At 38.9% G+C, this 23,954-nt stretch overlaps 1 protein-coding gene and 2 pseudogenes across 2 annotated transcripts; all 3 read right to left on the reverse strand.

Annotated features, from left to right (window-relative positions):
- Positions 1–8,476: 8,476 nt before the first annotated feature.
- LOC130411418 (regucalcin-like) lies at positions 8,477–9,713 on the reverse strand (annotated as a pseudogene).
- A 1,070-nt stretch (positions 9,714–10,783) lies between these two features.
- On the reverse strand, positions 10,784–15,471 carry LOC130411293 (putative protein FAM47C). Of its 2 annotated transcripts, XM_056735787.1 has the most exons (13): positions 15,124–15,462; positions 14,598–14,669; positions 14,359–14,487; positions 14,065–14,214; positions 13,764–13,910; positions 13,461–13,583; positions 13,168–13,320; positions 12,883–13,029; positions 12,582–12,704; positions 12,294–12,446; positions 12,066–12,163; positions 11,773–11,890; positions 10,784–11,644 (listed from the first exon to the last, which is right to left on the reverse strand). In XM_056735787.1, exons 1-12 carry the CDS (start codon positions 15,125–15,127, stop codon positions 11,774–11,776), a joined length of 1,416 nt encoding a protein of 471 aa, XP_056591765.1. In that variant the 5' UTR covers positions 15,128–15,462; the 3' UTR covers positions 10,784–11,644; position 11,773. The 2 variants fall into 2 exon arrangements, with proteins under 2 accessions (XP_056591765.1, XP_056591766.1); XM_056735788.1 differs by lacking the exon at positions 13,461–13,583 and having other exon boundaries at positions 15,124–15,471.
- A 6,283-nt stretch (positions 15,472–21,754) lies between these two features.
- On the reverse strand, positions 21,755–23,518 carry LOC130411294 (regucalcin-like; annotated as a pseudogene).
- Between the last annotated feature and the right edge of the window lie 436 nt (positions 23,519–23,954).

Consider the following 23,954-nt stretch of genomic DNA (forward strand, 5'->3'; position numbering starts at 1 on the left):
TTTAGGTACTAGTATCTAATGGAATAGTTACTAGTAACTAAACAATAAGTACTAGAAGCCTAAAAATAGATTCTAGTAAACCTCAAATGTTAAATGACAAAATGGCTTGCCATACACACACTGCAACTAACACGCCGAAGCCACAATTAGCCACCGATCCAGCCATTCAGGTCCCGTGATCACACACAGACGCGAATATACAGGTTACAATTTTGTGACGTTGGCACTATATCTAGCGTCTACAAAAGGCGCTCAGCTTTCATTCAGTAAGATAAGGTCGTTTTCTCAGCATCTTTTTTGTGCAGTATGTGCGCGGCGGATAAGCTAAAGATTCAGTTTACTGAAACTCGGCCGATTCATCAACAAGTACAACACAGAATTTAAGCATCTGTCACTGTTACAGACTGTTTGTTTGGCTACACTTACTGTACATGAACAAAGTTTGTTGGTGGAGGCAGTGCACTACAAGGGAAAATAACAACCACGCATTAATGTCAATTTACGGTGACTTTGTTAGACGATGTTGCAGTATAAATCAGGATAACATTTTTAATGTGTTTAAGTGTTTAAAAAGTGACTCATTGTCAACATGTAGTATCATTGGTAGTGTGTTTTTATTTGTTGGGGCTGTTTGGGTCTGGTTTGGTCTTGTTTTGTGGTCGATGTCGGACAACAGAGGATAAAGATACAACATGCCATCACTATTTTCCCTGGTTGTTCCTCTGTTTTCTGGTGTCGATCTCGGAGTGGGACCGGGTTGGACCTGCAGGGTTTTTCTTGCTCACGGGGAGACTGCATTTATCAATTTATTAATTAGATATTATTCATTAGAATGATTTTGTTTGTTCTATAAACACCATGCACTGTGCTGTGTTTTTACCTTTGTGTTTTTCTGTTTCGCCTGTTTGCTCCTATAAAGCTGCTTGGAACAATGCACATTGTGAAAAGCGTTATATAATAAACTTGAATTGAATTAAACATTTCAACTTAAACATTTACCCTCATATAACATTACAGGTGTTGGTTTATAGGCGATAACATTTTCCAGCCAAAATTGTATTGTCAAAATTTTGAATGTCTTCATAGTTTAACTGCAAAAGTAAGTATATACTGCATAAGCATATATAACTGATATACTTATAATGAACTGTTTGAATGTGGTGTCATTGTAGATAGTGTATGCTGCGTCATGTGTTCATGTAAGTCTTTTTTTAGGAATGCATTGTTAAGATGTGTTGATCCTGAAGGGGTATGGATCCGCAGGCTGTGAACCTCAAGACGAAGATTGTACTCTGTCCCAGCTCCCAAAAGTCTGTGGCATGTTGATGGGAACCGTAAGCTTATACAGTAAGACTTGCAGTGCTCTAGAAACTTCATGACATTAAAATGATGTTTATTTTGTTTGGTGAAAGGATTTGAGTACATTTATCTGGAGACTAACAACTTAGAACTCTCACTTTTTTATCAACTAAAAAGTGAAACAATGCTTTCGTCCTATTTGATATCCATTTTTATCCTTTGAGAACTGCATCATCAAGCAACTTTAGACTATCAATGAGAAACGTTTCAAGTTAATACCAGGACATTCAGGATTTCCTTAAGCATGTGTCTTTATTACAGACTGCAATGAACAGAAGTCATCGAATTAGAGCGTCCTGCTTAGGCGCTGCAGTCACAAAGTCCTTGTGTTAATGGAAAAACATTGCACTGATCGATATTACGAAGGAGCGGTCCCTTCAAATGGTAAAACAAGGCACTCAAGTAGCAACAAAGCATGCAAGGATGTGTGTTAGAGGAGTAAGAGAATTTGGTGGCTTAGAGTTGTCCCCAAATTTACATTTCAACACTTGGTATTAAATTGTTTAAAAGAAAATGTATACACGAGTTAATGACCTTGTTTTAATCTCGTGCTGTCAGTGATACCGTACTTCTAAAAGTAACTTTTTTCAGTGTTTTTGACCTTTAAATGGACTTTCTTTTTTGTATTTGTAGATTGTGCTCTGGTGTTGATGGGTTTTCAGACTTTTCATCATCATCATCAGCCCTGACGTAAGTTTAAAATAAAAAATATATGTAAGTTTTAAGTAAATATATAAGGTTTATTCAAACCTATATTAACATTAATGTTCTTTAACTAAATTAATCCATAAATTACGCTTAAGACTATGTAGTTAAGACTATATTTATGGTTTGTTTACAGCAGCTGAACCAGGCAAAGTGAAAGACTATGACCCAAAACAATGAGGTATATTTCATTTCAAAACTGTATTTCAAAAAGTATTGTACCTTCAACATCAATGAGCCAGTCTCACCAGGAGCAGATTGTCTGCGTTTCTAGCTCTCTTGAGTGTATTCCTGGTGCTGAAAAACTGACTTTGAAATCTAGTGACCTCTCAGCACTTTTCCAAGAACTCACATCCCCCACTAATCGTAGGACTTTTGATAACACCTAGAATAACTAAATCCACCAAAGGGGGTCGAGCTTTCTCATACGTAGCACCTAAACTCTGGAATAGCCTTCCCGATACTATTCAAGGGTCAGACACTCTCCCCCAATTTAAATCTAGATTAAAGACACATCTTTTCAGCCAAGCTTTCACTTAATGCATAGTTAATGAACAGCAGCTACGCTAATTATTCTCTTTATTCTCTTTCTGCCTCTGCCTCGGGATGCCCATCCCTAGGTAGGAAGAAGTTCCCCCATGTCCAGATAATCGACATATACTCATCCCCAATTTGAGATTACGCCAGCTACAGCTGCAGACTGACTGACCATCCCAGCTCCATCTAAGGAAATTCCACCACCAGCCAAGAGTCACTGAGTGCAGCAATTTGACGTCAGAGGGGATCTGGCCCTCCCGGCTGAGCCTGGTTCAATCATGGGAGTTTGGGTTCCTCGCCACAGCAGGGCAGTGTTGGCCTGCTCATCGTGAGTCTGCATTAATTTAGAAATTAGATATTATCTATTGGAATTATCTTGCTCGTTGTATAAACACTATGCACTGTGCTGTGTTTTACCTTTTCTGTTTTTCCTGTTTGCCCCTGTAAAGCTGCTTTGGAACAATACACATTGTGAAAAGCGCTATATAAACAAACTTGAATTGAATATAGCGCTCTTCTGGGTACTCAAAGCGCTTTACATCGAGAGGGGATCTCCTCAACCACCACCGATGTGCAGCATCCACCTGGATTATGCGATGGCAGCCATGTTGCGCCAGAACCCCCACCACACACCAGTTTATTGGTGGAGAGGAGACAGAGTAACAAAGCCAATTAGTACATATGTGGATGAATAGGAGGCGTGATGTATAGAGGAATTTGACCAGGATGACGGGGATACACCAACCTCAAATACTCTTGCGTGGTTCTACCACCATCTACTGCACTTTCAGATGTTGGTTCACTATCCACAAAAAACACTTATCTTGCTTTAGGATAAAACCATCGACGCATGAAGGCCTGAAGTGTACTCTTCACTATGTTGTGGACATTGTCAGTGTGGTTTCTCCATATGTTGATGCGATTACTGGTTGGGCACGAAGTCTGGTCAATTTTCTATCCAAGTCGCTTCAAAATGTTTTTAAGGTCAGTCTTGAATAGAAATAAAAAAGGGGATAAGGCTGGACATTTTTTCATTTATTTATAACCATCAGCATATCCCATAAAAAACTCAAAGTCAGATTTAGCTTTTTGCACCTAAACAGGAAAAAAATCCATTTAACAAGGGGTATTTTTATTAAGCATCAGTAGTAGACCAGTCGTTTATACCCTGTGTGTCAGAATGAGTCAAAAGTAGTGAATATGGAATATGAACATGTCAGTCAGTTAAACAGCGTACCTCTCTGATGTTACCATGTTTAAGTACATCATACCCTTCAGAAGGACATTTGTCCTTCTCTTGTTAAAACGCGGGTGATGGCAAAGAGAGGGAAGTTAACTGGTTGCTGACACTGGGAAATTCAACTTCATTGTTGGACTCAAGCGCTGGGACAAACTGCAATGAATTAAAAACAGAACTGTAGTGGCGTACTTTAATTGCCCAAGGTTACATTTCCTTATACAAGTATGCATGTTTGCTATTAGGTTATCTAATATACCCTATATGATCAACTTACTACAAGATAATTATTCAGGTGACTCTAAAGTCTACAGAATACACGTAGACTGCTATCCAACAGGAAGTGGAAATGGCACATAAACAATAATAGTTATGAATACATTTGTGAGAACAACTATGAGTAAAATGAAATTCTAGTCAGTGTAAATACAAATCACACTACTCATCATAAATAAGTAACTTTTTTAACCTCTTAAAATATAGTGCATATCATGTATCACATGCACAGTTGGACTTATGGTTATAGTGCCACCAGCTGGCAACAGGAATTATGGCATGTATGAATCAATAACAAATCCTACTATAATTCGCCTCCATTCATTTTATCACCAATCATTTATGGAAGCATATTAGTTGTTATATTCAATTTGAAATGCATTATGCAAAATGGCAATGCAGTTCACGCAATGACGCTCTACCGGCGAGGGAGTGTGGTCAGCTCGAAATGCATTGTCAAGTCCACATTGAACCATGAGTTTTCTCAACGCGCTGTGTGTAAATGAAAATGCATTTCCAAATGTTCAACCTGTTAATGTTAATGCATTTCACTCAAATTACATTACAATTTTCTTTTAGCTACAGTTTTGCTTGACTATCTTAAACATATATAATCAATCCAGGGAATACATTTTCATTTTAATTTGGCAACTTAAAGAGCGTTAAAAATAACCATTTAAATAACATTAAAACTAGTGTAGGAACTGCAAAATAGTATTGATATAATTGAATTTTTATTTCCATTTTGCACATATGTTATTTGGAATGTATATTTAACTACACAATTGAATTTTCATTTCATTGGCATTTTACATATTGCATTTCAAATTGCATTTAGCAACCAATATGCTTCCATAGGTTTAGAGATCTCCTCCGAATGAATGTCCACGAGTTTCAGCATTTGCTGGAATTGGTCTGTCCCCACTTAAACAGGAGAGACACTTACACTTTAGAAGATCAATCACTGACAGGGAGAGGCTCTATGTTTACTTAATTTTTTGGCCAAAAGTGAGATATATTGATGTTCAAGTACAAACTGTTATTAAAAATGTTAGTTAGTGATATATACATGATTTATTTTGTAATCACCAGGGGAATCATTTGCCTCTTCGAGTTTTCAATACAGAATCGGAAGAAGCACGCTTTCATCTAGTGTTCAGAGGACATGTAAGGTATTGTACCTTGTGCTTAAGTACATGAAGGTGAGACATTAAACATGTCATATGTTTGTGAACATGTCATATTTTAGTAATTGAGGATGTTTTCTTGCATACATCGTTGATGTCTTTCCAAAACCTTGTATCTCCATATTTTGTGATTTTTTTTAAAAAGTAAATCAATATTATTAGTCACCCTTTGTGTTTGTCACTGGGTTTTGCAAATATCTACCAAAATAAGTATTCAAAAGCTCTTATCAATTTTTACTGTATTTAATCATTTGAAAAGTTCAGTGTTTCTTCCATTTCCTGAAAAAAAATCTGGACACAAATGGTTTGAGAAGGACAGCAGCGATGTATAAGAAATCATTCTCTTCTCATGATCTTTTGTGTCTCTAGACTCCAGTGACAGAACTAAAGTGTAGAGATGTTGCTTCCAAGACATATGGCAATTTCCGCATTTAATCTGGACTATTGATGGAAAGCACATCATCATCATCCCCCCAGGAAACAGCAAGAGCACTTTTAGGAAAAACAAGTCCCGTTTTTCTGTTTTGCTGATGGAAGTTTCTCATTTGAAGTACAGTTTTTTATATGGTCATATTGCCACCTAGGGAAGAATGTCTGATGGTGGCCTCTTCGGCAATGTACCAAAATGTGTTCAATGTACCTCCAGCTGAACCACTGCCATGCACAAATACTGAGATGCCTAACATGTTCATTGCGGATGAAGCTTACCCTCTGCGCACAGACTTGATGAAACCGTATCCTTCTCAACACTTCTCATGACCAGCATATTTACAAGTACAGGCTGTCACGAGCAATACGTGTAATTGAAAATGCGGATTGGAATATTGAATAAATTGATGGCGAGTATTCCAGAGGAATACTCGCCATCACCATCTGGATCCAGTAGCAGTATCAAAGGTTACCCTGGCTTGTTATAGCTGTTCAAAGTTACATGGGCCAGACATGTACATCACTCAAGCACTTATTGATCTGAAGATGCAGAACACCATGTCATCCCTGGTGGGTGGCAGAATGATGCTCCTCTCCCGTCTGTACCTGTATCCCGAGCCAGAAATTGCTCCACAGTTGCTTAGGATCAGAGAGACATTCTGAAGGACTATTTTATCTCACCTGCAGGGTCAGTGCCATGGCAGGAACATGTTGTAAACTAGCCACACCTTCAGACATCATAGTGATAATTCAGGCATAAATGTAAGTTGTCATCATTTACTCACCCTCTTGTCATATCAGACCTGTATGACTTTCTTTCTTCCGCTGAACACAAAATATATTTTAAGAATGTTGTTAACCGAACAGCAGCGGGCGGCACCCATTCACTTCTATTGTATGAGTTCAAAACAAATGCACGCGAATGCGTTCCAGGTGATAACATTCTTCAAAGTATCTTCTTTTGTATTCGGCAGGAGGAAGAAAGTCATAGATGTTTGAAATGACAAGATTATGAGTAAATTATTACAATTTTCATTTTTGAGTGAACTATCACTTAAGCACAACCATCTAGAACTGCTAAATTGTTTAAAAGTTTATAATTTTGAGAATGGTGTTTGTCATCTAGATCAGCGTTTCCAAAACTTTTTCATTCCAGGACCTAGACAGGTATAATCTATCTTGAGACCCACCAAAATATTTTTTAATGGAAATATGGGGCGAAAATACACATTGTAGCGATTTTAGCTATCAAGATCACATCCTTGAAATTAGTTATTTAAAATGTCAATTTCAGTCAAGGAATTAGTTTAGCTCAAAGGAAAATACGTATAATAATCGTCATTACACGAACATATTTTACAATCTCTGATTAGTAGTATAGTGATAAATATCCTATATGTATACGTCCAGCAAATGCATCAATGATTTATACACTAACGATATCTCATGACCATAAGTAACGTGAGAAGCAAGAAAAGCTGAAATGTTTTCAGAGGTTGCAGTCACAACTTGATGCTGCTATTTTTTCATCTCAGTTCAGTAAAACAGCACTTTAGTTTTCTATTAAAGTTTTTACAGTTGAAATGAATGTATGTCCAATGCAAGTTTAGAGATTAGGGCATTTTGCAACTTTTCCTTCATTATATTGTTGTCAGTCATTGCTATGCTGTCGTATAGATATGAAAAGACATCTTTATTTCTTTGGTCTGCCAAAAACAATCGATTCATGTTTGTAGGTATTTAATTGTCTGGATCGATCACAGAATCAGTGATGCAAAAATGGAAAAAACCTGTGTGCCATAGGCTACTTCTCGCCAACTGACCAACAGCTCATAATCCAAACATATGAAGAGGTAAGACATATGTTAAAAGGGAAATACGGCTCCTAAAATAAAACAAAGAGAAAAAGCCTGGCATAGCGGACTGATTGAAAGTGTAAGTACTCAAAAAGCAAGTCAATTTTAAAGCTGTGAAATCAATAATTACATTTGCCAACCCCTGACTTTGATAAGATTTATTTATTTCTGCATTAATTAATTAATTTAATTATTTATCTCTGCGTTTATGCGCGTATTTATTTATTTATTCAATTATGCATGTTTTTATTTATTCATTAATGTATTTATACTTATTTATGCATGCGTTTAGTTATTCATTCATTTATTTATTCTTACGTCATTTTTCGTCCTGCATAGAGATCAGCCTATTTGTTTGAACCTAAAGACAGGATTTATTCAGCAGCTAAAACACAAGAGGAAACCTTTACAACTGTACACAATTATTAAACAATGCTCTCTACTGATGAAGGGTGTAAACAGTGAACTAAAATGAAGTGACATATCAGATATCAATTACTTTACGGAAAAGTAATTTACAAATAAATAAATGTACTTACTGAATTGTTAAATAACACATTGTTAAAAGTGCTACACAAACAAATAGTACTGAATATTGTTTGGCGTTGTATAAACAGACTGTAAAAATAATATTATTATTATACAATTATTATAATGATTGAAGTGATGACGACCTCTAGTGGTAGAGGCCATCTAGTAGTAAAAGCCATCCGTTTATTTAAATAAAAACTCAAAAACAATCTTGAGACAATTGAAGAAAGTTATGATTTATTAAACAAGTTCACATAACATTTGTAAAAGAGGATAAATGAGTATACCATGGCTTCTAAGAATGATTTTTAATATTACGCAAAGTTATTTCCAAAAATAACAACGTTATTGGCTTTTTTTTATCCAGTATATGAGAATGATGGAATAACCGTCACTCCTACACCAGTATCCTGCGGTGAGAATAAAGGATATTATGTGTTAGTTATGTCACCCTGTGATGTCACCTTATGTGTTATGTCACCTTAAATATGCAGCCAGCCACAGGCTGTTTGGCCAGTGAATCTTCATCCATGTCTTTATACGCTGTGGTGGTGACGTACAGATCAGTGTGATCCTTCCCACCTGAACAACATGAGATGATCTTCTTCTGGCAGTTTTACTGTCTGCAGTAGTGTACCTGAAAGAAGTCGGTGAACAACATGAGATGGTCTTCTTCTGGCAGTTTTACTGTCTGCAGTCGTGTGCCTGAAAAGTCGGTTAACTAAGTGTTGGCCAAAAGTCATTCCAATAAATGGCCTAAAAATGTATTAGTGTGGTTCATTTTCCTCCAGCAACACGAACACACATGGCAAAGGCTTTTACAAACTCACACACCTGTTTCTGAGTCAATGTGCAAATCTCTTCCTCCATTGTAGCAGGCGACCAACAGATGCCGTCTGGGTCTATGCACATGCCGTCTGGTATATCTTCATCGGGCTCTACCCTGTTACTCCACTGCGGTCATTACACACAAACATACTGAAAATACAGTACGGACATCTAGTCTGGATGTCGTAGTCATGTACGTAAGGCTGTCGATGTGGTTAAAGATGCAGTGATCCAGTGACCAGTCCAAACTGTTGGAGATGTCCACCTGATCTGAATGATGAACGGTCTGGATTAAGCGTGTACTGAGACCCCTGTTTCCTCTCCACCACGGCCGGCGGCAGTTCTATTCCCTTGGTACCAGGACACGTTGGGGGAAACGTGGGTATAAAACATTACCGGCAATACATTACACTTTTATATAACTATACACTTAGCATACAGCAAACCCTAATGCACTGTATCATTGTAGTCACTATGATTATATACCTTCCAAGAACCTCACAGCTGGATCTACATTTCCATCACTGAAGCAAGCGTTGGGCTATTCCTTGTCCAGCTGAGCAGATGTTGTAATGTAGTGCATGACCCGGTCAGCAAACGCAAAGCAAATTCCCTCCGCGATGACGTAACCACCTGCCTTTCATACCACAGATCATACGGGTTTTTCTGTGAGAGTAAAAACACACAATGCCATTCTCACAGGAACTTTTATCTTGTGAAACACTGACAAACTTTCTAATGCCTCACCTGTAGTGATACCCTCCTCATGAACAGTGAGAGAGCTCCCCCAGCTGACCCACAGAAGACAAGTCTTTTTTCTTCCACACGGGCCTATCGCACAGCAGATGGTTAATAATGGTATTTGTAACAGAAACAATAGACTCGTGCACTGTACATTTACATAATAAAACATCTTTGTTGTCATTTCACAGCCATACGATGAAATGTTAGCACTCTTTTCCACAGTACACACATTGATAACATTCAGGGTTGCCAACTTTTGAGGTTAGTTTGGAGTGAGATTGTTGTGTGGGGGGGCGGGTCAGGGATCCGGTAATGTCTTAAAACACGTTAGAAGTGTGTTTGTCAAACCTTACAAAACAGATTTATATTGCATGAACTGTCCCTTTAAATATTGAGCACAGACCAGACGTGGACTTCTAAAGGTTGTAAACACTTGGGAGATCTTGTAAATAAGAGAAAATGAAAGGATGAAAACTAGAGAAACTGACAAATACAGTGTTTGTGTATCAGACTTAATTGTTAAATAAGTTTTTGTTTTATTTGTATTGACCCTACCACAACCTATAAACATACTTTGAAAGCCACACAGCTTACAATGAATGATTTAATTCAGCATTTTCATAGACAAGTGAATTGACTTGTCTAGTGAGTTGCTTGTGAGTAAGTGAGTACAAAACACCATTTACAAGCACCTGTCATTGTTACTGACTAGACCGGACATTTGAACATAAATATTTGTCTGTAACTATTTTATGTCTGACAACATAAACATTAAGTATATAAATGAATATAAACAACAACACATTTATTGGGCATTCAGTTGTATTAAAATACAGCAAGTTCCGAGAGTAATAGCAAGTACAGCATGATGACATCACGAACATGCTAATTACCACCGTTAATAGAAGATTATGGCGGATATTTTACAAGCCTGTCCATCAATATAACGGACAATAAAAAAGTCTAAAAAAAACTCTGTTTGCAGCAGGGAAACAATATTGTTTTACGCAGAACAGATGGAGGCACTTTATTCAACATGATTCAGAATGATGTACAATAATAGCATTTATTATTAGAGGAATGTAACACTTCACAAGGGATACGATTCTTCTTTAAAGATTTGAATTCATATCTTGGTTTGCAGTTGTTTCAGGTCAAATGTGTGATGTTCCTGTTTTGTGGCAAACAGTGGTCGGTGCAGCCACTCTAGGCAGCGTACCACTCCAGTCCGGAGCAGCCGGCCACTCCAGGCAGCCAGCCACTCCAGTCCGGTGCAGCCGGCCACTCCAGTCCGGTGCAGCCGGCCACTCCAGTCCGGTGCAGCCGGCCACTCCAGTCCGGTGCAGCCGGCCACTCCAGGCAGCCAGCCACTCCAGTCCGGAGCAGCCGGCCACTCCAGTCCGGTGCAGCCGGCCACTCCAGGCAGCCAGCCACTCCAGTCTGGTGCAGCTGGCCACTCTAGGCAGCCGGCCACTCCAGTCCGGTGCAGCCGGCCACTCCAGTCCGGTGCAGCCGGCCACTCCAGTCCGGTGCAGCCGGCCACTCCAGTCCGGTGCAGCCGGCCACTCCAATCCGGTGCAGCCGGCCACTCCAGTCTGGTGCAGCCGGCCACTCCAGGCAGCCAGCCACTCCAGTCCGGTGCAGCTGGCCACTCCAGTCCGGTGCAGCCGGCCACTCTAGGCAGCCAGCCACTCCAGAGCAGCCGGCAGCCAGCCACTCCAGTCCGGTGCAGCCGGCCAATCTAGGCAGCCAGCCACTCCAGTGCAGCCGGCAGCCAGCCACTCCAGTCCGGTGCAGCCGGCCCCTCCAGGCACCCAGCCATTCCAGTCAACTCCAGGCAGCCACTCCCGGCAGCCAGCCACTCCAGTCCGGTGCAGCCGGCCACTCCAGGAAGCCAGCCACCCACGTCTCCTCTTTTTTTAGCTTCCTTCAACAGTACTTGTAGCAGCCATATCCTGATGACAATAAAATATCGAGAATTGAGCTCTGATACCTCATGTAATTTAAAAAGCATATTACACAAATCCTTGTGTTGTAATACAAAGTAAAAAACTGTAATGAAGAAAACATATCATACATTTACCTTAACTCTTCTTTCTCCAAAGGATATTCCTTATGTCATCAATTTTCATTTTTTTAAACCTAGATGAGAATGTCTCTCGATCTGCTAAAGAAAGGCTGTTTTGATATTCACGGTCAATCTGCAAACAAAAAACAAAACAGACCACAAAACAATTTTTCAATGTGTTTTCATGATAGGGGAGATTTGCTTAATACAAAACACCCTTCTTTTCTACAGAATGTAGACATGTGTATGTAATCCTTGTGCCCATATCACCAAACATCATTTTGATATGACTCGTAAGTTGCACTCACCTTCGCATCTTCTAATATTCTTTTACAGACGAAAGCAAAAGGTCTATCACTTGGTTCCCACAGCTGTATTCTCTTCTGTGGTGGCTCCGCCCTCAGTCCTGCAAAACCATTCAAATTATAACACTTACAAACACCTTTTGTATTGTACTTCAGACTCAAGCACGTTGTAGGTAAACATTTTGATTCTCACTTTAGCAAGGCAGAATGATATTGTTCTCAAAAGCTCACCTGTGAGGTTTGTGGAAGGAAGTTTACACTTCTGGGAACGCTTAAAGTTCCCACATTCCTTCTTCTCTGAGGTTGAGGGAAGAACGTTGTGGCTCTCGGGTTTAATTTGAGGGGTAAAGTCAGATGGTGGATGTGGTGTATGTAGACCAACACCTGCATAACGTCAGATTTATGACACATTACAGTTCAAATGTACCTTTACCTTTACCTTACACCAAAGCTTTATTGTATAAAAAAGTTACAATTTTGATTCTGATGCACAGATTAATATTGATCTGACAAGCTCACCTCTGACTTGTAAGAGTGAGATGTCCTCATATTGCTGCGGACCAGTAATGTTTTGACAGGCCTTTGTAATGGCAGGAAGAACTTTACATCTTTTATGTAACTCTGGGTGCTGCACACCTGCACCTGCATAAAAAGAGGTTTATTACACATTAAAACAATGAAAACAGACCTTGACACATTTTCCCCATTTTACTCTGAACACTGTCTCAAAAAACATCTGGAGCCTTGCTTAAGCCTTTATATAATAAAATGTGACCGTTTTGAATCCGACTGAAGCACGCTTTATATTAGTTTTACTCACCTTTGTAGTTTAAGGGAGAGAGCTGTGCAGCCTGCTGGGAGCCAGTAATGTTCTCATAATCCCTCAAGAGGTCTAGGACAGTTTTGCGGCTCTCGTGATCCATCACTGAGCTTCTGTCAGGTGGATGTGGGCGCAATGCACCAACGCCTGCATTACAGATGTTTATGACATGATTAAAACAGTGGATATGTACTTTAAGTATTTTAATTCACACTTAAGATATTCTACATTCAAAATCCGACAATTCTCACTTTAACACGTCAGATTGATATTGCTTTTGCTCACCCCTGGTGTTTATGAGAGGAAGTTTAGACTTCTGTGACCGCTTAATGTTCCCGCATTCCTTCTTCTCTGAGGTTGAGGGAAGAACGTCGTGGCCCTCGGGTTTAATTTGAGGGGTTAAATCAGATGGTGGATGTGGTGAATGTAGACCAACACCTGCATAACGTCAGATTTATGACACATTACAACAGTTGAAAACTAACTTTACTGTTTTACCTTACACTCAAGACTTCATTATATAGAAAGTAACAATTTTGATTCTGACGCACAGATTAAAATTGGTTTGACAAGCTCACCTATGATGTTTATGGGGGGGAGGTCCTTGGGTTGCTGCAGTGCAGGAATGTTCTGACATGCCTTTGTAATGGCAGGAATAACTTTACATCTTTTATGTAACTCTGGGCGCTGCACACCTGCACCTGCATAACAACAGGTTTATTACACATTAAAACAATGAACACAGACCGTATCACATTTTCCCCATTTTCCACCGAACACTGTCTCAAAAAATGATCTGGAGCCTTGCTTAAGCCTTTATAAAATAAAATGTGACCATTTTGATTCAGACTGTAACACACCAGCTTTCTATTATTACTCACCTGTGTACTTTACAGGAGGGGGATGTCCAACACGCTGCGAGCCAGTAATGTCCCCATAATCCTTCAAGACGTTGAGGATGGTTATGTGGCCGTGGGGATCCCACACAGAGCTTCTGTCAGGTGGATGTGGCCGCGATACACCAACACCTGCATAACAGATTTAGGACATTAAAACCATTTCTTTATGTATTCTTTCTTTATGTTCTTTATGTATTTTAATTCAAACTTGAGCTTTTCTACACTCAAAATCGTACAATTCTCACTTTAGCACATTAGATCGATATTGCTTTCACAAGCTCACCTCTTTGGTTTAAGGGAGGGAGGTGTTTTGATTGTTTCCCAACAGTAACGTTCCCACAATCCACTGAGACGCCGGAAGGTGCTCTACGACTCACAGGTTTTGTATGGGACCTCATGTCAGGCGGGGGGTGTGGAGAGAACACACCAGCACCTACAAAGCATCAGATTTATGACATTAAAACAGTACAGAATACAGAACTTATGTAGTTTAAATCACACGTTGAAGCTTTTTTACATCGAAGTCTAACAATTCTCACTTTGGCACTTCAGCTTGGCATTAGTTTCTAAAGCTCACCTTTGAAGTCTATGGAGGGACATGTGGACTCTATTCTCCAATAAGCTCTTGAGTTGCCGGAGACGTCTCCAGGGCTCTCAGGTTTTATGTTGGAGCTCCTTTCAGGTGGGGGATGTGGGGTCTCTATTCCTACAAAAAATCAGATTTATATGTGTTTTATTTTACAGTCAAGCTATTTTATATTAATATTTTGGTTCAGACATTAGCACATCAGAGTAATATTACTTTTACAAGCTCACCTGTGATGGTTAAGAAGGGGAGGAGCTCTATGGACTCCGGGTAATGTACTCGCTTGTAATGGGGCATTTTTTCTGCAAAATAAAATCTTTTATTGACAGATTCACGATGACTTTCACTTAAAAACAGGTTTTCAATCGCTGACATATCATAGAAATAACATTTCCTGTTACTCTCCTGTTATGTTTGCGCTCTACAGAGACCTCAATCATCAGATGTACAAATAAAACACAAACAAACGTGATATTAAAATACTAAATAGGTAACGTGTCATTAAAAAGCAAATAACAACTCAAATTTGAGTAATTTATCGTATATTGAAACGGTCATTCCGGTTTAAACACGACACAAACACTGGGGTATTAAACACTTCATAAGTATTGTTACATAAAACAAATGGGGTTTCTTCACTTTATATATAATAAATTAGATATATTCTCCACATATTATCAAATTTACGACCATTTCAAGATAAGATTTTACATTTGACATGAAAATGTTTGTTATTGACTTGTAACGTTAACTTACTCATCGCCCGTTGGTGCTTTACACTCTGTTTCGTCGAAAATCTGAGTTAAAATCTCGCTTAATGCCGATCAGAGATCCCGCAGATCAGAGATCACACAGTTTGGACAAAATATTCTCGGATATTAATCGACTCTCAGTCGGATTGTTCAGAAACAACGAGAAACGCAAAGCTGCTAAACTGACTGAGATCGCGCGACTGATAACGCCGTGATGTCATAGAGTAGAACTTCAGTACAGTTGCTCGCGCTGCAGATAAATTTAAAGTGACAGCGCTTTGTTTATAACAATATAAATAGTGCTTTCCGTTGTTTCTTGATATTAATATCGATCAGATCAGGGATCTAATTGAGGGTGGGGGGCTGGGGCGGTTACGGACCCCTCATTAGCCCTAAGGCACCGCTCATAGATCTAAAATAAAGAGCTTGGGGGTCCCCTGGTTTTTTATTAAAACTAGATTACTCAGAACCCATAGTTATTTTATCACATTATCACGCTAGAACAAAACAATATTGCTCGTTTTTTGTCCAAAGACGCAAATTAAAGTCCAAACATGCTCAAGTGCGCCACACAGTGTTCAATGAAGACATGTTCAGACTGAATGACACTTGCAGTGTGCCGTTAGGATACTCTCATGTTGAAAGAGTGTTTCTTAAAACTCAGTTCCCAATTTTGTAATAAACTAATCCAAATTACACTTTTGTCTGGCTGAGTCCGAAATCGCATAATTCCAAACTATAAAGTATTGGTCACATTTCTCAAAAATATTGTGCACAAGTGTAGGTGTGGGCTAGTGTAACGGAGTGTAAATTGTTAAATTACTGCATAAATGGGGACAGCGCCATCTGTCTGATGCGTGATGGCATTTAGTGTATGGAATAGGGACCGCCCACAGCAGAGATAACAAGACATGCTGTGGGTAAGTTGTATGTTCTGAGGAGTCGGAGAATTAACAGTTAAAAGTGTCCAAAACACCTAAATAACCCCTTTATTGTGGATTTATCCTGCAATTAACTTGTAAGGTATCTTTTGATGGGTGTTTGGCGTCGAGTGTGTTATTTTATATCGAGTTATTTTGACTTTGTATTACGAGGCACAGTCGCAATTAATTTGTGCATTGTCTTGTGTTTTATGTAGAACTGCTTTATTCTTTGTGATATGAAACCCCTATTTCCACGTTTATATCTCCATTGTGCAGGTAATGTGTATAAAATGTATTCAGAGGTGGGTAGTAACGAGTTACATTTACTCCGTTACATTTACTTGAGTAACTTTTTGAAAAAATTATACTTCTAGGAGTAGTTTTAAATCACTATACTTTTTACTTTTACTTGAGTAGATTTGTGAAGAAGAAACTGTACTCTTACTCCGCTACATTAGGCTACAATAAGCTTGTTACTTTTCTTTTGACCTCTTTAAAATTCTACGCGTCATTGTTTTATTTTGTCTTCTGCCAAAGGCTCTACCATGTGACTGTGTTTCTCCAATCAAATTAAAGTCCAAACATGCTCAAGTGCGCCACACAGTGTTCAATGAAGACATGTTCAGACTGAATGACACTTGCAGTGTGCCGTTAGGATACTCTCATGTTGAAAGAGTGTTTCTTAAAACTCAGTTCCCAATTTTGTAATAAACTAATCCAAATTACACTTTTGTCTGGCTGAGTCCGAAATCGCATAATGCCAAACTATAAAGTATTGGTAACATTTCTCAAAAATATTGTGCACAAGTGTAGGTGTGGGCTAGCAATGCATTTCTAGGGTAGGCCTACACTTAATTTATAAGTAATAATACTTATATTCCTTGGCAATAAAATCAGAAGTGCACTCCTAAGGTGAGATGGTAGAGCAGCTGCCCAGGGTCTCCTTTGTGAAGACATTACAAACATGCAAATTCTGGGAAAACTCATGGAATGTAAAGTTAGCATTACTGATGTTAATGCACCTGTTTCATAACTTAAATTTTTGCGCTTGTTATTACGTCGTGTGGTTAATCTCTGGCCCATGTACACACCAGTACAGTAGGTGGTGGATATGCACCACAAACGTATTTTGCTCCCCGCCATTAAAAAGGAAAAGAAGATCATCAATATGGCCGATCGCATTCATACTACACCCATTTAGGGAAACAGTACGTACGCATGTAGCCCCATTGAGTACGTACCTACTGAAATTGAGTACCTACTCATTTAGTATGCGATTTCGGACTCCAGAGCCATTCTCTAACCAAAAGTACATGGGGTGGCAAACCTTACCTAATGTGTTTAACAGCAATCGAACTACATGATGCACAAATGTAAGTCACTTGACATACCCTGTTAAAAACACTCTGGTCTGGTCTTATCCAGGACACGAACCGTGTGTCTCCGAAATACATCCGAAAAAGAGGCAAAATACTCAGAAGACCCTAGAACCACCAAATAAAGAACAATGGATCTACATAGCAGGGGAAGTAATGCCTCTCGTGGTTCCGGTGTCAAGGGAAGCTTTTATAGGTGGAACCTCGATGTAGATCCTCTGGTTCGTATTATTAACTCATCTCTTTCATTAGGATATGTCACTTAAGCATATAAGGTGGCTGTAATTAGGCCCCTTATCAAAAAACCTCAACTTGACCCTAGGGAATTAGTTAACTAAACTTCCATTTCTAAAGTACTTGAAAAGGTTGTTTCATCACAGCTATGTTTCTTCCTCCAAAGGAATGATATCTGTGAAAAATTCCAGTCAGGATTTAGAGCACATCACAGTACAGAGACTTCTCTGATCAGAGTAACAAATGATTTGCTTCTGGCATCTGATCATGGCTGTATCTTGTTACTTGTGCTGTTAGATCCTAGTTTCCCTTTTTACATGATTGACCACAGCATACTTTTATATTGACTTGAAAATGATGTGGGCATTAGTGAAATAGTATTAAAATGGTTTCGTTCATACCTATCTAACCGTTTTCAGTTTATAGCAATACCCAATGAGGCGTAGCGCAAATTACTAGTCCAGTACGGCATGCCACAGGGCTCGGCCTATGCTCTTCGCACTGCACAACTCTACCTCTAGGAGGTATAATGAAGAGACACAAATTAAGTTTTTACTGTGATGCTGATGATACTCAGCTCTACATTTCCTTGAGGCCTCACGAAACACAGCAGTTCACCAGCAAGCAACTTTTTATTGTTGAACTCGGATAAAACAGAAGTCTTACTTATCCACCATACCTAACCACCAAGAATACTGCTTGATTATTGAGTGATGCTCAATGAAGCCCACTCCGTAGACTAGGAATCTGGGCATATTATTCGATAGTAATCTGTCATTTGAAAACCACGATGTCAACACCTGCAAAACCAGCTTTTTTCGTTTTAGGAATATTACATTTACATTCAGTCATTTAGCCGACACTTTTATCCAAAGCGACTTACAAAGAGTTTAGGGAGTAATAAGCGATATGTCATACAGGAGCAATAATACAATACATGCTAATATGCTAATACAAAGTTACTAGTTTCAACAAAAGCTAGACCAATACCTGTTAAGGGAAAGAAAGTATCACAGAAGAGGTTTTAAGTCGCTTTTTGAATGTTGTGAGAGATGAGGTTGACCAGGCCGAGTTAGGAAGATTGTTCCACCAGGAAGGAGTTGTGAAGGAGAATGAGAGAGAAGGCTATTTGCTGACCTATGAGAAGCCAATACAAGACGCTGCTGGTTTGCTGAATGCAGAGATCTTGATGGGTGTAGGAGTGTAGGAGGGTGTGAAAGTATGCCGGTGCAGATCCAGTGTTAGTCCTGTAGGCAAGATTTAGTGGCTTGAATCTGATACAGGCTTCAACTGGTAGCCAGTGGAGAGAGATGAAAAGGGGTGTCACATGAGCCCTTTGGGCAGTTGGAAGACGAGGCGTGCTGCTGCGTTCTGAACCAGCTGGAGTGGTTTGATAGTCTTTGCAGGAAGCCCAGCAAGGAGAGCATTGCAGTAGTCCAACCACGTGATTACCAGGGCCTGGGCAAGGAGTTGTGCCGCATGCTCAGTGAGATAGGGTCTTAGCTTTCTAATGTTGAATAAGGTATATCGGCATGACCCCGTTGTCTTTGCAATGTGATCTTTGAAGGACAGCTGTTCATCAAATATGACTCAGAGGTTCCTGGATTTTTTGGAAGGAGTAATTGTGGTATTGCAAAGTTGGGTGGTGAGAGCGTGTTGCACCGTGGGGTGTTCCGGAAACAGAAGTAGTTCTGTTTTAGTTAATCAACATTTTCATGACATCAAGCCTAGATTATTGTAATGCACTATAAGACGGTTGCCCTGAAGGTTTCTAAAACTCCAACTAGTTACAAAACATGGCAGCTAGAGCTCTTACATGAACAAAAAATTATGAGCATTTTAGCCCTGTCTTTTTAACATTGCATCGGTTACTTATTTTACTTTAAAAATAACATATTAACTTTAAAATCTTAGATGTCGACAGATTCATCGATTTAGCCGATTAATCGGCACCGAGAACGATAATTTGAACTAAAAGCGACCTCTGGAGCTGGAAATAAAACTGACAGCCTGTGTGGTTTGGAGATGCAAGACCACAGTCGGAGCCGAATGCATCATGTGGAGGTTTAAAAGTTTCACAATGACAAGGTAGAGCCAGTTGCAAACAGAATTAAGAGCAGAGGTAGATCAAACACAGTTTAGGTGACCAGTTTGTGACAAGAGTACAGAAAAGCCATCACAAATGATTTTGTTTTTTATTAAAAAAACATAAACTCTACTCATGGTAAACATAATGAAGATCGCATAAACACAAACAAATAAATGAAACTGTGAACAGTGAGCAGTGAACCCTTTTCCTTATAGAGTTTGAATGTTGTAGTGACTGGATCATTGAGAGGAAACCCATAAACCCCCTCTCTCCCTTTGTCCTGGTTTTCTCCAGGGGTCTGGTTTTAGGTTTTGAACTCTCACCGAGAGTCTGATAACCCTTTGGTTTCTCTGTAGAATATTTACTACTCCTAAGCTTCAAAGCATTGGTGAGAAGTCTCTGTCTCATCTCTAACTTAACATCTAAGGGCTAACCAGACAAACTTCTCTAATAAATAGGAACGTATGTGATTTAAGCTATCCTTTTCTATATAATAGTAAAAGAGTGCATGGAGGCTACGTGAGAAACACTTTTAGAAGGAGAATAAAGACATGAACTAAAAGAAAATAATAAACAAACCCCCTTTGAGCTGCAACAGCCGCAAGAAAGCTGAAATGTTTTCAGAGGTTGCAGTCACAACTTGATGCTGCAATTTTTTCATCTCAGTTCAGTAAAACAGCACTTTAGTTTTCGATTTAAAGTTTTTGTTGTTGAAATGAATGTATGTTCAATGCAAGTTTAGAGATTAGGGCATTTTGCAACTTTTTCTTCACTGTTGTCAGTCATTGCTATGCCATCATATAGATATGAAAAGACATCTTTATTTCTTTGGTCTGCCAAAAACAATCGATTCATGTTTGTAGGAATTTAATTGTCTGGATCGATCACAGAATCAGTGATGGAAAAATGGAAAAAACCTGTGTGCCATAGGCTACTTCTCGCCAACTGACCAACAGCTCATAATCCAAACATATGAAGAGGTAAGACATATTTAAAAAGGTAAAAACGGCTCCTATAATAAAACAAAGAGAAAAAGCCTGGCACACAATAGTGGACTGATTGAAAGTGTAAGTACTCAAAAACACTGAGTCAATTTCAAAGCTGTGAAATCAATATTTACATTTGCCAACCCCTGACTTTGATAAATACATGCAGAAATGTATAAATAATTATTCAATTATTTATTTCTGTGTGAATGTATTTATTAAATTATTTATCGCTGCCTAAAAACTGTGTATTTATTTATTTCTTAATTATGCATGTATTTATTTCTTCATTAATGTATTTATACTTATTTATGCATACGTTTAGTTATTCGTTCATTTATTTATTCTTAAGTCATTTTTCGTCCTCCATAGAGATCAGCCTATTTGTTTGAACCTAAAGACAGGATTTATTCAGCAGCTAAAACACAATAGGAAACCTTTACAACTGTACATAATTACTAAACAATGCTCTCTACTGGTGAAGGGGTGTAAACAATTACTTTACGGAAAAGAAAACGCCATTTAAAATGTACTTACTGAATTGTTAAATAACACCTTGTTAAAAGTGCTACACAAACATATATTACTGAATATTGTTTGGCGTTGTATAAACAGACTTTACAAATATTATTATTATACAATTATTAGACTTATTGACGTGATGACGACCTCTAGTGGTAGAGGTCATCTAGTAGTAAAAGACATCCATCCGTTTCTTAAAATAAAAACTCAAAAAGAATCTTGAGACAATTGAATAAAGTGATGATTTATTAACGAGTTTACATAACCCCCAAGTGTAACATTTGTAAAAGAGGATAAATGAGTATAATGTGGCTTCGAAGCATGATTTGTAATATTATGGAACATTTTTCCATTACACTAGATGTCCTTAAAGACATGTTTCAAATTGAATAGAGAGTTTGCTTTTTCAAATGTGTACATCAAATGCTGTCATTTCATTGGTTAGGTGGTGAGAAGAATAACAGCACACCCTTATAAAAACAAAATAACTTTATTTGGAGGCGTATGCAAAGTGCTATGGTCTGTGAAATATCAATATGATTAAAACTCTATAATATTGTAAAATACCAAAAAGTCAATTCAGCGTTTTCTTCACTTTCTCAGGTTATATTAAAGATTCACACAAGAATAAAATCCACCTTTTCCCCCAAACCTGGTTGCACACAGCATCTTTAAAATCATATATTTGTTTTCAAATCAACATGGATCCTCATTTTAATGCTGGTATTATTGTGCACTGTTCCTGTTAAAATGAGCATTTCTTTAAAATATTGTTACCTTCTTTTACTTCTTTTAAACCTTCATGCCTTAATCCTGAGATGTGACACCTTCCCTCTCCTAATCCAAAAAGCTGATGGAAAGTCTCATCCTACATTTAGAAGATCTTGTTTAACTTCAAAGTATTTTCCAGTGTCGAATACCATGAAACAAAGGTTTTCATCTATCCTATGGGTGTTTTAAAGCCACGGTTGCAGTTAGAACGGTGGTAAAATAATCAACGTTGTTTTGGCAGAAATATTGTGACGGTTTAGTAAGCATCATCGCTGTCTTCATGGCTTTTATCCAGTATATGAGAATGATGGAATAACCGTCACTCCTATACCAGTATCCTGCGGTGAGAATAAAGGATATTATGTGTTAGTTATGTCACCCTGTGATGTCACCTTATGTGTTATGTCACCTTAAATATGCAGCCAGCCACAGGCTGTTTGGCCAGTGAATCTTCATCCATGTCTTTATACGCTGTGGTGGTGACGTACAGATCAGTGTGATCCTTCCCACCTGAACAACATGAGGTGGTCTTCTCCTGGCAGTTTCACTGTCTGCAGTCGTGTGCCTGAAAGAAGTCGGTGAACAACATGAGATGGTCTTCTTCTGGCAGTTTTACTGTATGCAGTCGTGTGCCTGAAAAGTCGGTTAACTAAGTGTTGGCCAAAAGTCATTCCAATAAATGGCCTAAAAATGTATTAGTGTGGTTCATTTTCCTCCAGCAACACGAACACACATGGCAAAGGCTTTTACAAACTCACACACCTGTTTGTGGGTCAATGCGCAAATCTCTTCCTCCATTGTAGCAGGCGACCAACAGATGCCGTCTGGGGCTGTCGATGTGGTAAAGATCCGGTGATCCAGTGAATGTTTGAGGTCCAAACTGCTGGAGATGTCCACCTGGTCTGAATGATGAACGGTCTGGATTAAGCATGTACTGAGACCCCTGTTTCCTCTCCACCACGGCCGGCGGCAGTTCTATTCCCTTGGTACCAGGACACGTTGGGGGAAGCGTGGGTATAATGACATTACCGCCAATACATTACACTTTTATGTAACTATACACTTAGCATACAGCAAACCCTAATGCACTGTATCATTGTAGAGTCATTCTGATTATATACCTGCCAAAAACCTCACAGCTTGATCTACTTTTCCATCATTGAAGCAAGAGTTGTGCTTTTCCTTGTCCAGCTGAGCAGATGTTGTAATGTAGTGCATGACCCGGTCAACAAACGCAAAGCAAATTCCCTCCGCGATGACGTAACCACCTGCCTTTCATACCACAGATCATACGGGTTTCTCTGTGAAAGTAAAAACACACAATGCCATTCTCACAGGAACTTTTATCTTGTGAAACACTGACAAACTTTCTAATGCCTCACCTGTAGTGTTACTCTCCTCATGAACAGTGAGAGAGCTCCCCCAGCTGACCCACAGAAGACAAGTCTTTTTTCTTCCACACGGGCCTATCACACAGCAGATGGTTAATAATGGTATTTGTAACAGAAACAATAGACTCGTGCACTGTACATTTACATAATAAAACATCGTTGTTGTCATTTCACAGCCATACGATGAAATGTTAGCACTCTTTTCCACAGTACACACATTGATAACATTCAGGGTTGCCAACTTTTGAGGTTAGTTTGGAGTGAGATTGTTGTGTGGGGGGGCGGGTCAGGGATTCGGTAATGTCTTAAAACACGTTAGAAGTGTGTTTGTCAAACCTTACAAAACAGATTTATATTACGTGAACTGTCCCTTTAAATATTGAGCACAGACCAGACGTGGACTTCTAAAGGTTGTAAACACTTGGGAGATCTTGTAAATAAGAGAAAATGAAAGGATGAAAACTAGAGAAACTGACAAATACAGTGTTTGTGTATCAGACTTAATTGTTAAATAAGTCTTTGTTTTTTATTGACTCTACCACA

The sequence above is a fragment of the Triplophysa dalaica genome, chromosome 22, assembly GCF_015846415.1.
Source record: "Triplophysa dalaica isolate WHDGS20190420 chromosome 22, ASM1584641v1, whole genome shotgun sequence".
NCBI lineage: Eukaryota > Metazoa > Chordata > Actinopteri > Cypriniformes > Nemacheilidae > Triplophysa > Triplophysa dalaica.

Excerpts from the sequence above, each read along its gene's own strand:
- LOC130411293 (XM_056735787.1), bottom strand. Across the intron at positions 14,488-14,597 it reads CCCCTTCTTAACCATCACAG|GAATAGAGACCCCACATCCC; the intron begins GTGAGCTTGTAA and ends GATTTTTTGTAG. Across the intron at positions 12,164-12,293 it reads TCCTTCCACAAACCTCACAG|GACTGAGGGCGGAGCCACCA; the intron begins GTGAGCTTTTGA and ends ATGGTTTTGCAG.